Source organism: Camellia sinensis, chromosome 3 (genome assembly GCF_055761805.1).
Source record: "Camellia sinensis isolate YWXY chromosome 3, ASM5576180v1, whole genome shotgun sequence".
NCBI lineage: Eukaryota > Viridiplantae > Streptophyta > Magnoliopsida > Ericales > Theaceae > Camellia > Camellia sinensis.
In genome coordinates this window covers 219,719,463-219,737,875 of record NC_138963.1, presented here as the reverse complement: position 1 = coordinate 219,737,875, position 18,413 = coordinate 219,719,463, and the positions used below count along the sequence as shown (strand labels likewise).

At 29.8% G+C, this 18,413-nt stretch overlaps 1 protein-coding gene across 1 annotated transcript; it reads left to right on the top strand.

The window, feature by feature from the left end:
- The first annotated feature begins 11,165 nt into the window (after positions 1 to 11,165).
- On the top strand, positions 11,166 to 17,589 carry SHD (Chaperone protein htpG family protein). Its single transcript, XM_028265006.2, has 15 exons — positions 11,166 to 11,491; positions 11,691 to 11,811; positions 11,903 to 12,056; positions 12,151 to 12,231; positions 12,525 to 12,636; positions 12,747 to 12,873; positions 12,982 to 13,120; positions 14,460 to 14,577; positions 14,682 to 14,881; positions 14,991 to 15,206; positions 15,300 to 15,462; positions 15,628 to 15,769; positions 15,882 to 16,032; positions 16,174 to 16,578; positions 17,043 to 17,589. The coding sequence occupies exons 1-15, from the start codon at positions 11,425 to 11,427 to the stop codon at positions 17,316 to 17,318; spliced, it is 2,472 nt and encodes an 823-aa protein (XP_028120807.2). The 5' UTR covers positions 11,166 to 11,424; the 3' UTR covers positions 17,319 to 17,589.
- The last annotated feature ends 824 nt before the right edge of the window (positions 17,590 to 18,413 follow it).

The window sequence follows — 18,413 nt, the reverse complement described above, 5'->3', positions numbered from 1 at the left end:
AACATCTTTTTTTTTTTTGTTAAAAAAAAAAGATCTGGTTCATGCATCCATCTAATTCTTATTGATTTATTACTAGATAGTATTTGATAAGGTTGACCTTATCATCCATAATGTAAAACAATCCTCAAATAATCCAATTATAGGAACGAAGGAAGAGTTAAACATATGCACCCTCCAATTTTGACCCCCAAAAAAAAAAAAATATGCACCCATTGTAGATGTTAAAGGCTGTGTTTGGTTGTGCTCTCAAATCATGATTCTGCACCTTGATTTAAGAATGGTGTTTGGTAGGAGTTTTGGAATCATGTTTCCAAAACTCTGCAGAGAGCTCTGTCTCAGCCGCGCTTTTCAAAAAAAAAAATTTGAAAATTTTGCTTGACCGGAATAGTGATTTTTTTTTTGCAATTGATATGTTAATTTTTATATAATCGAAAAAAATATTTTTTGAAATTTTTAAAATTTTTTATGTGCTTTAAAATAATTTTGAGTTGTATGTTTAGTTATGAGTTGTAAATTTTTGTATCAAATATCAAATGTCACATTAAAATTCTCCACTCAAATCAAAACTCTTTACCAAACAAATTTTCTACACTCAAATCATAATTTCAAACCCCACAAACTCAAAATACCACTTATACTCTCAAATCATAATTACAAAACTCTACCAAACGCAACCAAAATCTTTATCCACATTTTATTTATTTATTATATATATATAATCAGTTATGTAGATGAATACATAAAAATAATATGAAGTACAATCCGATTAATGTTTAATTAAGATTGTATATTATTATTCAATAAACGGTAATGATTGGTGGCCACAAATTCTGTGATTCAAATGGGTCGAAAATGTCAAAACAACGTCGTTTTGGGTACAAAACAACGTCGTTTTGGGTACAAAACAACTCCAAAAATGCTAAACAACAATGTTAGGTAGCTCAAAATTTTATGGCTCAAATCACTTAAAACGACGTCGTTTTGACAGATTTTGAGTGTAAAACGACGTCGTTTTGACAGATTTGAGCCATTTGAGTTACAAAATTTTGAGCTACCAAACATTTTTCAATGCCAAAACGACATCGTTTTGACATTTTCAGACTATTTAAGCCACAAAATTTGTGACCACCAAACATTTTCCTTCAATAAATATGTAAATGCTGAATTTTACAAATATAAATTTTATATTATAACTTCGTTAAGTTTTGAACTCATAACTATGTTGAGATGTCTTGGCTTTTAAAATGACAATGTCGTGTTATTATAGTGTGAAAATTATGTATAAATATTTTGGTGAAATACAATTTAGAATTTTTCATATTGATTTTTATTATTATTAAATGTGAAATTTCATTTAACTTAAATTTATGAGCAAATTACAAATATACTCTTGAACTTTACTTAAAATACGAATTGTCTCATGTGATTTAAAAAATTACAAATATCTCCTTTTAGAATTTTTTATCTAACATAATTAATTAAAAAAGTGAAATTTCTAACTGTTCACCTATACAATAATAAAATTATCTGAATTATTAATTGAAATAAAATTTTAACATTATTAAAAACTGTTAATTAATATGATGATATATAAATAAAAGAACTTATATGTTATGAAATTAGAAATTTTAGGGGACATAATTTAATTTTTAGAATCACATGGGATAATTTATAATTTAAGTAAATTCTAGAGGGTGTGTTTGTAATTTATCCAAAATTTATTGTAGAAGTTATTAAATTCTTTTACAATACAATATACCCTTACTAAAGCCACGAAGGATAATATTGAAAACTAAAAAAATTTATAGAATTATTAATCTTATTATAAAAATTAATTGTCATTAATTACACTATAAGGCCTTGTTTTGGATAAACTAAAAAAGTTAAAAAATTATTAAAAAAAGTTAAAAAGTCTATACTATTCAAGGGTAGCTTGTCGAGGAAGTCACTAGAGCAAAATTGTTATTTTGCCCTTTGAATTCAACTATCTAAAAAGTCAAAAAGTTATAAGTAAAAAAGTCAAAGGGTAAAATGGTCATTTTAATTTTATTACAATATTTTATTACACATCTTTTAATAAAAAGTCAGAAAGTTATCTCAAACATACATTTTTTTCTCTATTTTTTTAACTAAAAAGTTCCCAAACAACTACTTAATCAAAGAAAATTAATCACATTACTATAAAGCGAATTTGTTGTTTTGCGATTGGCTCTCTACGGAGATCTCACCTTATATTTCGATCGAAACCTGGGCTCATCTTTGGCGTGTGGTTGAGCTCTATTAGTGTCTTGGTGATGGGTCATTTCCTATGAATTGAGTCAAATCAGACCGATAACTAATTATTCGGGGTCTAAACTCATAGATGCAATGATAACATCTCACAACATCTTTTAATTTGGTTGATGCATCCATCTAATTCTTATTGATTTATTACTTAGATAGTTTTTGATAAGGATCATCCATAATGTAAAACAATCATCAAATCATCCAATTATAGGAACGAAGGAAGAGTTGAACATATGCACCCGCCAATTTTATTTTATTTTTTTTCAAAAAAAAAAAAAAAATATGCACCCATTGTAGAAGTTAAAATCTTTATCCACATTTTATTTATTTATTATATATATATATATATATATAAGTTATGCAGATAAATACATAAAAATAATCTGAAGCACAACCCGATTAATTTTTAATTAAGATTGTATATTATTATTCAATAAATATGTAAATGCTGAATTTTACAAATATAAATTTTATATTATAACTTCGTTAAGTTTTGAACTCATAACTATAGGTTGGTTGAGATGTCTCGACTTTTGAAATGACAATGTCACATTATTATAGTGCGAAAATTATGTATAAATATTTTGGTGAAATATAATTTAGAATTTTTCATATTGATTTTTATTACTATTAAATGTGAGATTTCATTTAACTTAAATTTATGAGTAAATTACAAATATACTCTTGAACTTTGCTTAAAATACGAATTGCCTCCTATGGTTTGAAAAATTATAAATATCTCCCTTCAGAATTTTTTATTTGACAGAATTAATTGAAAAAGTGAAATTTTTAACGGTTCATCTATACAATAATAAAATTATCTGAATTATTAATTGAAATAAAATTTTAACATTATTAAAACTGTTAATTAACATGATGATTCATTAATAAAAAGGCTTATTTGTTATGAAATTAAAAATCTTAAGGGGCATAATGTAATTTCTAGAGCCACATAGGATAATTTGTAATTTAAGTAAATCTCAAGAAATGTGTTTATAATTTACCCTAAATTTATTGTAGGAGTTATTAAATTCTTTTACAATACAATGTACCCTTACTAAAGCCATGACGGATAATATTGAAAACTAAAAAAATTAATAGAATTATTAATTTTATTATAAAAATTAATTGTCATTAATTACACTATATTTAATCAAAGTATATTAAAGAGTAATGTTAGGGATTATGAAAAAAATATCATGAAGATGATCATGAAAGATTCTCCATCTTTGGATTACCCATGCAATAAAACACTACACACTAATCAATGGATGAAAAATCTTCATGATGGATTTCATGGTATAAAGTGATCCTTAATATTAGGCCTACACATTTTTCTCAACAACACTAGGTATCATGAAATATCTTTTATGAAAATAATCATGAAAACTTTGTGACCCTTGGATTACACTTAGAATAAAACACCATACATTAATCAAGGTAATCTAAGAATCATAAATCTTTCATGAATTTTTTTTAATAATTCCTAATTTTTCTCCATTTTTCTATTCGAATTAAAATAGAGGATATTAGATCTATTGTATGTCGTAGTGATTTGTCTTCTAAATGGTGCCTCAGAGCTAATGGGCTTGCCCATTAGATTGCTCGTGTTTGTTGAGCAGATTTTCTGTGGACTGGATATCTCGGACTCCTTTGACCTTTGTTGAGTGTCTTTCTTTCAATTTTACGTAATTGGAGTTTTTCCATTTAAAAAAAGCAAAAGTAAACAGAACCGAAGTAGAGGGCCAATACTGGGCTGGGCTGTGCTTCAAACGATATAGCCCAAAATCTTCTCCCTAGTTCCATGCCATGCCTTTTAGGGATGGCAATTTGAAGCCAGTCCAACGGGGATCTGATCCCCCGACCTCGATTATGATGGTTTTTTCCCAAAAAATACCCTGTGGGGATGGGAATGGTATTTGAAATTAAATCCCTGACCAGTTTCGGGCCGGGGATGGTGATCAGTGTTCAAGCCCGGCCCGTCCCCGTCCCCGACCCAGAAATTCCTCGAAGTAAAACTACTATTTTACCCTCTCTTTATATAGATATATAAACCCCCATTTCCCTTACAACACTGTGCACCTCCTCACACACTCATCACTGCACTGTCTCTCATCTCTCTCTCTCAAACCCTCCTCCTCTCCGATCGCCCTCCTCTCCCTCCTCCACCGATCTCCCTCCTCTCCCTCCTCCACCGATAGCCCTCCTCTCCCTCCTTCGCCGATCTCCCTCCTCTACCGATTGAGCCACCACAACTCCACCACTGTTTGCGGCAGTCCGGCAACTCCACCACTGTTTTCCTCTCTCTCTCTCTTCGATTTGTTATATATATATATATATTAGATTTGTTATATATATATATATATGTTAGATCTGATTTTTTTTTTTTAAGCTCATCAGATTGTTGTTGTTGTTGATGTTAGATCTGATTTTTTTTAAGCTCATTAGATTGTTGTTGATGTTAGATCTGATTGTTGTTGTTGTTGAAGAAATTATGGAACTGAATTTTTTTTTTCTTTTGGTTGGGGACTTTTCGGGGTCGGGGAAACCCGATCCCCGTTAAAGGGCGAGGGCGAGGCCAGTGATGAGCTCCCCGTCGGGGTCGGGACCGGGAACGGGGGAGTTTTCACCATCGGGGATTGGGGACGGGGAGGATGATCCCCGGCCCTGCCCCGCCCCGTTGCCATTCCTAATGCCTTCACAGTGGTGTGATACAATCATGCTTTTAAAACAAATAAAAATTAGAATATCAGCCGTATTATTTATAGGATAAAATAATATATTATTTAAAAATATAATAATTATATTTAATTTTTTTATATTATATAAAATAAAAATTAAATAGAAGTTAATCAATCGAGATTTTCTTAATTGTTTAAAATTAAGAAAATCAAAGAATTAATATAAGATATTGATTATAAAGTTTCTCACTAAAAATTTCATTTTACTTATATAAATGGAAGTATAAGATTCATTTTATGTAAGTAAAACAATTCATTTTTCCTTCTTTTCTCGATGTGAGATTATAAAATAAAAGTTAAATGGAAGTTAGTCAATGGGGATTTTCTTAATTGTTTAAAAGTTAACAATTGTTTGGGAGAAATTTTTTTATTTCGAATCAAGCAATCTTAGCCTTTTAATATTTAATTAGGTCAATCTTTAATTTATTTTGAATCAGACAAATTTAACAAATATATTTTGACAAAACATCTAAAATCACAGTTAAACCATCGAATCAGTCAAACCGAAAACAATGCACTCTATCGATTAGGTCAAAAGAGCAACCAACTTATACAAAAATTAATTAATTAAAATTTTTAAATTTTATTTTAATTTTAAAATTTAAACTGTCTTGAATTGAAACACAAACAACATTACAATATTAAATGGGAGTATAAGGTTTATATAGTCAAACAACTCATTTTTTCCTCATTTTTTTGGTGTGGATTTGTAAAATAAAAGTTAATAATTGCTTGGACGAGAAGTTTAATTTTAACCAAACAATTTCAGTCATTCAATTTTTAATAAGGTCAATCTTAGTTTATTTCAAATCAAACAAATCTAAGCAATATATTTTGATAAAATAGCTAAAACCATTGTTAAATTAGTGAATCAGTTAAACCGAAAACGATTTAGCCTAATCGGCTAAGTCAAAAGACCAACCGGTTTACAACAAAATTAATTAATTAAAACTTTTAAATTTTATTTTAAAATTTAAACTATCTAGCACTGAAACATACACAATGCTGTAATATTAAATGAGAGTATAAGATTCACTTTATATAAGTAAAACAACTCACTTTTTGTTTATTTTCTCGATGTGATATTGTAATTATTTTTAAGTTAAATATTATGAGAGTTTTAAAATCTCATACAAAATTATTTTTAAAATCAAAGTGTCTATGTGGAATTGTAAAATAAAAATTAAATGAAAACTACCAATGGATATTTTTTTTAATTGTTTAAAATTAAGAAAATCAAATAAAATTGGTATTAATCATAGGGTTTCTTACTAAAAATTTTATTTTGATTATATAAATTGGAGTATAAGATTCACTTTATATAAGTGATTTTTTTCTTTTTTTTTTCGATGTGAGATTGTAAAATAAAAGTTAAATGGAAACAAATAGAGATTTTCTTAATTGTTTAAAATTAAGAAAAAAAATGATATTGATTATAGGATTTCTCACTAAAAATCTTATTTTGCTTATATAAATGAGAGTATAAAATTCACTTTATATTAGTGAAACAATTCACTTTTTCTTTCTTTTCCTAGTGTGAGATTGTAAAATAAAAGTTAAATAGAAGTTAACGAATAAGAATTTTCTTAATTGTTTAAAATTAAGAAATTTCAATAATTTATATAAATTGGAACATAAGATTCCTTTTATGTAAATGAAACAATTCAATTCTCCCCCTCCCCCCCGATTTGGGATTGTAAAATAAAAAGTAAATGAAACCTAAACAATAAGAATTTTCTTAATTGTTTAAAATTAAGAAAATTCAATAATTTTAAAATAAGGGTTTGGAGCTTTTAGAAAGCTTTTGCCTTAAAACTCTATTTATAAAATTCATTTTATATAAGTAAAACAACTTTATTTTTCTTTTCTTTTCCTGATGTAAGATTGTAACACTTTATATAAGTGAAACAACTCACTTTTTGGCTATTTTCTCAATATGAGATTGTAATTAGTTTAAAGTTAAATATTATGAGGGTTTCAAAATCTCATACAAAATTATTTTTAAAATCAAAATTATGTGAGATTATAAAATAAAAGTTAAATGGAAGTTAGGCAATGAGAATTTTCTTAATTGTTTAAAATTAAGAAAAACAAAAAAATGAGTATGAGATATTTGATTATAGAATTTCTTACTAAAAATCTCATTTTGCTTATACAAATGGGAGTATAAGATTCACTTTACATAAGTGAAATAATTTACTGTTTTTTTTTCTTCCCTAACGTGGGATTGTAAAATAAAGGGTAAATTACAAACACATCCTTTGAAATTTACTTAAATTAAATTACTCCTGTCGTTATAGAAATTACATCATACCATCTAAAGTTTCTAATTTCATAAAAAATAGGTCATTTTATTAATAAATCGTCAAAATAATTAACATTTTTTAATAATGTTAAAATTTTATTTCAATTAATAATTCAAATAATTTTATTATTGTATAAGTGAACAGTAGAAATTTTACTTTTTCAACTGATTTTATTAAATAAAAAAATCTGACAATAAGATATTTGTAATTTCTAGGCCACATGAGTAATTTGTATTTTAAGCAAATATCAGGGAGTATATTTGTAATTTACCCTAAAAAAAAAGGTAAATAAAAGTTAGTCAATGAGAATTTTCTTAATTATTTAAAATTAAAAAAAATTAATAATTTTAGAATAAAGATTTGGAGCTCTTAGAAGGTTTCTTCCTAAAAACCCCATTTTTCATATAATATATATATATATATATATATAGATAGATAAATAGTGAAACAAATTTTATTTTTTCTTCTTCACCCGATATGAGATTATAAAATAAATCATAAGCTAATTAAAATTTTATTTTTATATGGTTAAATGGAAGTTAGCCAATAGAAATTTTTTTAATTGTTTAAAATTAATAAAATCAATATGAGAAATCGCGATTAAACCGGTGAATCGGTCAAATCTAAAATGGTTCAGCCTAATCGGTTAGGTCAAATGACCAACAAACTTATACAAAAATTAATTAATTAAAACTTTTAAATTTTATTTTAATTTAAAAATTTAAACTGTCTGGAATTGAAATATACACAATACTACACTATTAAAATTCACCTTATATAAGTGAAACAACTCAATTTTTTTTCCTTTTTTTTTTCGATCTGAGATTATAAAAGAAAAGTTAACAATTATTTGAAGGGAAAATTTATTTCTAATCAAGCAAATCTCAGTATTTCAATCTTTAATCAAATCAATCTTTAGTTTATTTTGAATTGAACAAAATTTAATCAATATATTTTGATAAAACTGCTAAAATTGCGATTAAACCAATAAATCAATCAAATAAAAAATGATTTAGCTTAATTATCTAAGTCATAATTAATTAATTAATTAATTAAACCTTTTAAAATTTAAACTATATTAAATTGAAATATGTACAACACTATAATATTAAATGGGATGAGAGCATAAGATTAATTTTATATGAGTAAAATAACTTTTTTTTTTCTTCTTGTTTTCTTGATGTGGGATTATCAAGTAAAAGTTAGCCAATAGATTTTTTTTTAATTGTTTAAAATTAAGAAAACCAAGAAAATTAGTATGAGATATTGAAACTCTCACAAGACTCCTCACTAAATGAGATGGGAGAATAAGATTCTCTTTATATGAGTAAAACAACTTATTTTTTTTTCCTTTGTTTCTCGATGTGAGATTATCAAATAAAAACTAGAAAGTTTTATATCTAATAAAGCAATCTTAATCTTTAAATCTTTAATTAGATCAATTTTTAGTTTATTTCGAATCAAACAAATTTAATCAATATATTTTGATAAAATCGCTAAAATCGCGATTAAACCAACAAATCAATCAAATCAAAATTTATTTAGCATAATCGGCTAGGCCATAATTAATTGATTAAAACTTTTAAAATTTAAACTATATTGAATTAAAACATACACAACACTACAATATTAAATGAGATGAGAGTATAAGATTCATTTGTATGAGTAAAATAACTCATTTTTTCCCCTTCTTTTACCGATGTGGGATTATCGAATAAAAGTTAGCCAATGGAGATCTTATTAATTGTTTAAAATTAAGAAAATCAAGAAAATTAGTATGAGATATTGAAGCTCCGTTTGGTAAGCCTCTCAAATTATAGTTCCACACATTGATTTGAGTGTGGTGTTTGCTTTGAACTTTCAAATCATAATTCTACACCAATTTCTCAAAACTTAATTCAAAATATAATCATTACTTTTCAAAACTCATAACCAAACACATAATTCAAAACTATTTTCATAACTCAATTCAAATCAATATTTTAATTTGGTTAAGATTTTAAATATTATAACATGTAAATATGTTACGATTTTTTTAATTTTTTAATTTTTTGAATAATTTTAAATATTTTAATTTTTAAATATTACGATTTTAATTTTTTAAATTTTAAAATATTTTATAAAAATAAATTCAAACTCTATTTTATAAAAATAATTTTAAATATTTTAATTTTTTTGTTATGTATTTGGTTATGAGTTATGTGTTTGGTTATGAGTTTTAAAAATAATTTCTTAATTGAGTTTTGTTTTATGTGTTTGGTTACGATTTGAGTGTTGAGTTGTTTTTAAATTTAAAATATTAAAATTTTAAATTATTTAAATTTTTTGACTAGTTAAAATATTTAAGTTTTTACGATTTAAATTTTTTGAATATTTATTTTAATTTTTTACTTATTAATTTTTTTAGATTATTTAAATTATTTAAATATTTATGATTTAAAATTTTTGAATATTTATTTTGAAAAAAAATTATTTCCTTTTTAGTATTTTCAATTAAAAAATTGATTAATGTTATTTTCTGTTAATAATAAAATTTTTTAATTGAATTTTAAAAAGAGTTTGGTTATGAGTGTTGATCAGAATTTTCAATAATGTGAAAGTAGTGTATTTTGTTATGAGCTACAACAATTTGAATTAAGTTTTTAAAACTCTTTCCAAAACTCATAACCAAACAAATTTTCTTATTTCACACGTCAAAACAAACTTTAAAAACTCAATTCCACACTCAATTCAACACTCTATTCAAAAATCATAACCAAACAAATTTTCTACACTCAAATCATAATTCCAAAATACACAAACTCAAAATACAACTCATATTCTCAAATCATAGTTAGAAAGTCTTACCAAACGGAGCACTAAATGGGATGAGGGCATAAGATTCTCTTTATATGAGTAAAACAACTCATTTTTTTCCTTATTTTCTCGATGTGAGATTGTTAAATAAAAGCTAGCCAATAGAGATTTTCTTAATTATTTAAAATTAAGAAAATCACAAAAATTAAAATGACATACTGAAACTCCCACAAAACTCCTCACTAAAAACATCATTTTTCTTTGCATTGGAATTATAAAAAGAAAAAAAATTCATGTAGACATTTTTATTTTATTTTCACTTCCATTAGGAGTACCAATATATTCTATTAATCAAATATCAGTTTTTAAATATTTTATTTTTCATTTTATTTTTTGTTTTTTAGTGAAATTTTTAATATTTTAATAAATATTTTATTATTTTAATATATTTCAAACATAAAATATTTGTGAAGAAATATAAAAAATATTTATAAATATAAAAAAATACAAAAATATATTAAATTTTTGAATTTTTTTTGTATTTAATGATTTTTTTTTATAAAAAAATCACAAACAATTTATTTTTTATATGTATGTAAATTGAGGAAATTAAAAAGGTAATAAAAATTAGTTTAATTTATAAAAAAAATATGAAAATACAATTATTATTATTATTTTTTTTAAGAAATCAAAACCAAATAGAGTTTTTTGGGTGAATAAAAACCAAATAGAGTGATTACCATTTAAGGGCATTTCTAAAATTGGGGAGAAAATGAAAATTGTTGAGCGTGAATTAGGGGTTTAAGTCCACCCCTAAATGAAAAAAAGGGTTTTAGCGAGTCCGAATCCAATGTTGATGCAGCTTCAATTGCGTACCGGAACATCCAATGAATATTGATCTTAGAACAACAAACCCTCGTTAATATCTCAATTACGTCAAATCAAAGTTTTTGATTAGTTAGAATAGTATCTAACTGACCGCACCGAAGTATTTCTCGGTCTTTCAAGTCGTCCTCTGCAGTCGTCTATAAAATTGGCCTCTCCACGTCCAATGAGGCAACACCAACCAATAAAACACCGCCACGTTTTATCACAAGACAAATCCACCGTTAGATCATCCACGCTGGCTATACCGGGCCAATCAGGAGTGTTTGGCACCGTGGACAATGGACACGATAGATCAGAGCCCAAGTTCTGAGTATAAATTGAATGAGAAATGGAAATCCAGATCGCAGAGTAGTCGAGAGGCCAATCCGTGAAGACGATTCATCACTCATAGCTCAAGTTTTTCAACGATGAGGAAGTGGACGATCCCTTCCGTTCTGTTGCTCCTTTGTCTTCTCTCTCTTCTTCCAGATCAAGGTACGTTAGGGTTTCTTCTTTCGCCATTAATGAATCTTCTCGAAGAGAGAGCGAGAGAGAGAATTCCAGAGTGTGTGTGTACTGTATAGTGTGGATCTCGCTTTGTGTTCTACGGATCTTGCATATTGCGAAGAAATTACTTCGTATTTCTTGTGTTTCTTACTGTGAATCGACCTTGTTCTGGTCTTTGCATCTCCAGGTAGGAAGTTACATGCGAATGCAGAAGATGATTCCGATGAACTGGTAAATCCACCGAAGGTTGAAGAGAAGATCGGTGCTGTTCCAAATGGTTTATCTACCGATTCTGATGTGGCTAAGAGGTTTGTAAATTGTGTGTTGAATTTCTTGTATATACTGTTCTTATTAGCTTGACTTGGAACTTGTAACGTGTTTTGTAACTATGTTGTTCAGGGAAGCTGAGTCGATGTCGAAGAGATCACTCCGCAGTAATGCAGAGAAGTTTGAATTTCAGGCTGAGGTGTCTCGGCTTATGGACATTATTATCAACTCACTTTACAGCAATAAAGATATTTTCTTGAGGGAGTTAATCTCCAATGCTTCTGATGTAAGTATATTTTTGCTCGTAAATTTCACTGGTTATTAAATTTATTAAGACTATTTGTGGTATTGGATTTAATTGTTAACCTGTTTCAATTCAGGCACTGGATAAGATTAGGTTCCTGTCACTCACAGATAAGGAGATCTTGGGTGAAGGTGATAATGCTAAGCTTGACATTCAGGTTAGTGATTTATGCTTTGACTATGGTATTTGTGGTATCAATTCTCACTGAGAATGTGAAACTTTTGTTTCTTAAGAAATACAGTTGGTTGAAATTGTTTCATGTAAAGACTGTACAGTATGACTTGCTTACACCAATCACCCAACCAGCATGACGCACACACATAGCCCGAAAAAAGAGAGACTATAACTTATTCTTTAAGCCTACAATGTGATAGATGCATATTAAATTAAACAAAGAAAGAAGATTTATAAAGTGACTCTTTTTTGAAGCTTATAATATGATAAATGCAGATTAAATTAAACAAAGAAAAAAAGATCATATCCATTCGTGATCGAGGTATAGGTATGACAAAGGAGGATTTGATCAAGAACTTGGGAACAATAGCTAAATCTGGAACTTCAGGTATTTTATTTTATTTTATCAATAAGGCTTAGTGTTTTACTGGTGCAATGTGAACTTCTTCCTTGTGGGGAGTTAATAATTAATGGTCTGTAATTGAATTTATTATACAGCTTTTGTGGAGAAAATGCAGACAAGCGGAGACCTTAATCTCATTGGGCAGTTTGGTGTTGGGTTCTACTCTGTTTATCTTGTTGCTGACTACGTTGAAGTCATCAGCAAACATAATGAAGATAAACAGTATGCCTCTGAATTCATATCCTTTTTCTAGTGAACTTGAGTAGTAGTTCTTACAGTCGAAAATTTAACAAATGTAACTGTGGATGTATCTAATTTGCTGGCTTTCAGGTATGTTTGGGAATCAAAGGCTGATGGGGCATTTGCAATTTCTGAGGATACGTGGAATGAACCACTTGGCCGTGGAACTGAAATCAGATTGCATCTCAGAGAAGAAGCTGGAGAATATCTGGAGGAGAGCAAACTAAAGGTTGGTAAACTGGACATGCTCTCAATAATTTTGTATGGTTATTTTATTGGTCAACATATTACCTCAGGAGACTATTGGATTGTAGGAGAACCTTATTCTACATTTTTATAAGTTGAGCTCTTGAAACCTACAAACACCTCTCCCTCAACCCCCCCCCCCCCCCCCCCCCCCCCCCCCAAACATATTTTATATATATAAAAAAAAAAATCAAAAATTATGTTCTTAAAAAACTTATTTTCCAAGTACAAGCATTTTATATATTGTTTATCAAATTTAAGCACGTTGCGAACAAGTGCCCTAGAACAAGAAAAAGACAAAATAAATGTAGAACCCAATACACTTTATAACACTTTTCACTTATTTTTAAATACTTTTTACCCTTTTTACTTTTTCCAATGTACTTTTTGCACTAATCGCAATATTAAACAATATATAGGGGCACTTGTTAGCATTTGCCTTAAGCTTATTTTCCAAACCTAGATTGTTTTTAGAGTTTTGAGTCAAAAGCATGGCTTGAAGGCATGTTTCTAAAGCACTAATAAAAGAACAACGAAGGCAACATTCTTTTTTTATCAGCATGGACAGCACTGCCATGGTTGCTGCAGCCCACTTGCAGCACTGCAGTGGTATAATCTTCTTGTATATGTCACAGGGATCGCATTAGGTACACAAATGAAACCTATCCTGTCTGTTTTTGTTACTACATCTATCTCTAAATTCAGCTTGCATAACTACTTATTTGAGCAAGGGCAACCGGGCTTTCTATTCTTTACTAGTTTATCAACTGTGTGAATTTTCATTGTTAGTGGTCCTTGGCTGGACCTTAGGTTTATGTCTCATTCATGGGATAAACTGTCATACCCTGGTTCCATGACTTCAATTAGTGTGTCACCAGCTACTGGAATCTTGCATTTTCTCCCAGTATTGTCCCCCGATCTCATTGTGTTTTGAGAGTGTGTGATATGGCTCAGCCCATTGTTCACATCTCTATGTCCAATAAATCATTGCAGAGCATGAATGTTCAAATCTATTTAAAGTGAAAACAATTTTCTTGATGCACTAGTCGTGATGAATTGGTTTCTAAACAGTTTATCCATCGGCTTAAAACTTTTCTGCATAAAATTAGCTTAATTTATCCTTGGAATGGAAGACTGTTATTATGCTGTGAATTGCGTTGGAACTGGTTGGTTATTAGAGTTTATATGATCAATTGGTTGTGGACCTGTAGGTGGCTCTAAGTTGTTACTAGAAAACATGAGTGGAAGAAAACCATAGGTGATTCCTATTATTTTGTTATCAAGGCTTTTAATATCTTTGCCATGGATCTCTGTGATTATAGGAATTGGTGAAGAGGTATTCCGAGTTCATCAACTTTCCCATATACCTCTGGGCAACTAAAGAGGTTGATGTGGAGGTTCCTGCAGATGAAGATGAATCAAATGATGAAGAGGAAACATGTATGCACGATTTATCTAGTTTTGAAATATTTTTAGTCAAGATTACATATGGTATTATAACTTAGGGCTGGTTTTCTCATCTTCATCTCCAATATTGATAACAGCTGAAAGCAGTTCCGAGGAAGAAAAGGAAGATGAAGAGAAAGAGGAAGACGAAGAAGGTGATAAAAAACCGAAGACTAAAAAAGTCAAGGAAACAACTTCTGAATGGGAGCTTTTGAATGATGTGAAAGCTATATGGTTACGGAATCCAAAGGAGGTGACAGATGAAGAGTACACGAAATTCTACCATTCTTTAGCCAAGGTAAAGTTTTCACATCCCATGTTGGAGGAAATTTAAAAATGATGGAGAAACTTAGAAACTTTCACATGTTCTCTTTTTATTTATTCTGAGCCTTTTTTCCCCCCAACAGGACTTGAGTGATGAGAAGCCCCTAGCATGGAGTCACTTTACTGCTGAAGGAGATGTAGAGTTTAAGGCTGTACTATTTGTGCCTCCAAAGGCTCCTCATGATTTGTATGAAAGCTACTATAACGCGAATAAATCAAATTTGAAGTTGTACGTCAGACGGGTCTTCATCTCAGATGAATTTGATGAGCTTTTGCCCAAGTATCTAAACTTCTTGAAGGTAATTAAGATATTTTGCAAAATTGTTTTCTTGTACGCTATACTATATACTGTGCCTTTGGCTTGTGGTTAATAATATTGTTGTTTTGACTAGGGACTTGTTGATTCTGACACCTTACCCCTGAATGTCTCACGAGAAATGCTTCAACAACACAGCAGCTTGAAAACAATCAAGAAGAAACTAATCCGGAAGGCCCTTGATATGATCCGCAGGATTGCTGAAGAGGATCCTGATGAAACTGACAAAAACAAGAAAGGTAGAACCTTCTTTTAGAATAACCTGAAGGAATGCTGTGTATCTATCAATTCTATTAGCTGTGTGAGCAAGTTGCTTACCTTAATTAAAATGATATAACTTGATCATTTGTTATTGTTGTGGTTTTTTTTCCCTTGCCTAACTGCAATTATCAATCATGCTGCAGATATTGAGGAATCCGGTGACGACGATGAGAAGAAAGGTCAATATACAAAGTTCTGGAATGAGTTTGGCAAGTCAATTAAACTTGGTATTATTGAGGATGCGACTAACAGAAATCGCTTGGCAAAACTTCTCAGATTTGAGAGGTATTTAACTTTTTCTATGAAGTCCTGGAAGTTGCTTAGTTATTTATTTATACAAGGCTGGCCATTGGAATGTAACTTGTGAATGTTTTATTTCGTGTGTTCCTGTTTACAGTACGAAGTCTGGTGGCAAATTAACTTCACTAGACCAGTACATTTCAAGGATGAAAAAGGGGCAGAAGGATGTCTTTTACATTACAGGAACCACCAAGGAGCAATTGGAGAAATCTCCATTCCTTGAGAGGCTTACCAAGAAAAATTACGAGGTATTGTTGCATTTTATGACGTTTTAGCTTCTTGGAGATCTTTGGAATTTTGTCTATTTAATTTTTTGGGGTACTGTTTTTCTTTATTGTTAATTAATATTTTGCCTTTTCATTTTCATTGTCTGGGATAATGTATTTCAGGTTATTTACTTCACGGATCCTGTGGATGAGTACCTGATGCAATACCTGATGGATTATGAAGAGTACAAGTTCCAGAATGTGTCCAAGGAGGGCCTAAAGCTGGGTAAGGATTCCAAAGACAAGGAATTGAAGGAGTCATTCAAGGAGTTGACCAAATGGTGGAAGGGTGCTCTTGCTGTTGAGAATGTGGATGATGTGAAGCTAAGCAACCGTCTTGCTGACACCCCTTGTGTGGTTGTGACATCAAAATATGGCTGGAGTGCAAATATGGAGAGGATTATGCAATCACAAACTCTATCCGATGCCAACAAGCAGGCGTATATGCGAGGCAAGAGGGTGCTCGAGATCAACCCAAGGCATCCAATTATCAAGGAGCTTCGGGAGAGAGTTGTAAAGGACCCTGAGGTACTTACATTTGAATTTGTTTTCACATATGCTGTGTATATTTGAATGCAACCTAAAATTTAGAGGTTTTAGGCCCATATAGAAACCTACTATGAATATTGTTTAGAGGGGAACAAAAGCTTTTGAATAATGAGTGTTGTTAAGGGGGAGGCCTTGGGGGAATAGATTTGCCTAGTATGAGTATTTTGTTAATGGGGGAGCAAAAACTCTAATTTAGAGGCTCGCGTTGACTGTGAACTTCTATATAATGGAAGTTTTTGCTGGTGACTTACTGACTTGGGTAGAGGACTGATGATTGAATTGGTCAAACCATTGGAGCCGAGCTTGAGTCCACAAGCAGCTCATTTCATTTGCATTTGCAGCCCTATGGATCATTAAAGAGTTCTCAATAGCAGCTGTGATTGCTCTGCTGAAAAACCTTATCCCATATATAATGATTAATGGTTGATTTATTTGCTTTTCAGGATGCAAGTGTAAAGCAGACAGCACAGCTCATGTACCAAACAGCACTGATGGAGAGTGGCTTCGTTAATAATGACCCGAAGGACTTTGCTTCCCGTATCTACGACTCAGTGAAGGCTAGTCTAAACATCAGTCCCGATACAGCTGTTGAGGAGGAAGATGATGTGGAAGAACCCGAGGCTGAATCTGAGACAAAGGAAGAAGCAGCAGCAGCTTCTGATTCCAAGGCTGATGAAGCTGATGATGACTCCGATTCTGGTTTCAAGGATGAGTTGTAGAGAGATTGTTTGAAAGAATTGAGTCGGTTTTCTCATGTCAGGACGGAGTATTTTTCTGTTTTTCCAGTCTTCATTAAGGGAGAATCACTGCATACTGCATGTAGGCTCACTCGTGACGATGCAGGAGTGTCAAATCATAGATAGCTTTAAAAACATAACCACTAGAATTTTTGGCAGCTGCATTTTTCTTTTATTAGAAGTTAAAATGGACCGTTGTCTTTGTACTTTGTATGCGAAGCAGATTAATGTATGATTGTCTCATCTTTCGTTACTTGATATCAAAATAATTTTGTGGTTTGGGAAAAAAATTGATAACATTAAGAAGAATTTAAGAATAACTTTGACTAAAAAATAATTTATATATTGAAAATCTTAGAAAATTTTGAATTTGAAAAAAAGGAAAAAGATAAGTTATTTGTATTATGGGTGAGATTGGAGGGAAAAAGAGAATTATTGAGACTTGCTATAGATAGATTTGGGAATGAAAACAAGATAAATTTGAGAAAAATAAGATAAAATTGAGACATAGAAATTGCCTTGGGTAAAAAATTGGGTTAATTATGATAACTCTCAACTATTTTAAGGGTGTTCAGGTCAAAAGTTTAATTTCAAATTTTTATTGCTCAAAGATTGAGAAATTTTATTTCAACACACTTACTTATTTTAGTGCACAAACTTCGTAATTTGAATATTAGTTATTGTTTTCATTTCACATATTAAATATTTCAATCATACCCTTAACTCATATTTTGTACACACTACCTCAATCATCATAGATCTATAATCAAGAGTAAATTCTCATCAAGAGGAAATTGAAATTCTAACAAAAAGTAACTTTAAACCCAAAAAAATTCCATCTCCATTATCTTCATTAACCTCTATCATCAAACCAATCTTTTTATTTTCAAAACAAGCCCTAGTATTTCTATTTGCAAGTTGATTAATTGAATAAAATCTCATCTGGGTCTTCGCTATTAAGATGTTCAATTTGTATTTTTGCTTCATCATGGTAACGATTTGGTAGTTCATATATAATGAAAATGTTAGATTTAGCTAATTTAGGTCTGCAATATATTTTCCCCAATGGTAGTTCAT

Excerpts from the sequence above, each read along its gene's own strand:
- SHD (XM_028265006.2), top strand. The coding sequence starts at position 11,425 with ATGAGGAAGTGGACGATCCCTTCCGTTCTGTTGCTCCTTTGTCTTCTC. Across the intron at positions 12,874-12,981 it reads AAACATAATGAAGATAAACA|GTATGTTTGGGAATCAAAGG; the intron begins GTATGCCTCTGA and ends GCTGGCTTTCAG. Across the intron at positions 16,579-17,042 it reads GAGTTGTAAAGGACCCTGAG|GATGCAAGTGTAAAGCAGAC; the intron begins GTACTTACATTT and ends TTTGCTTTTCAG.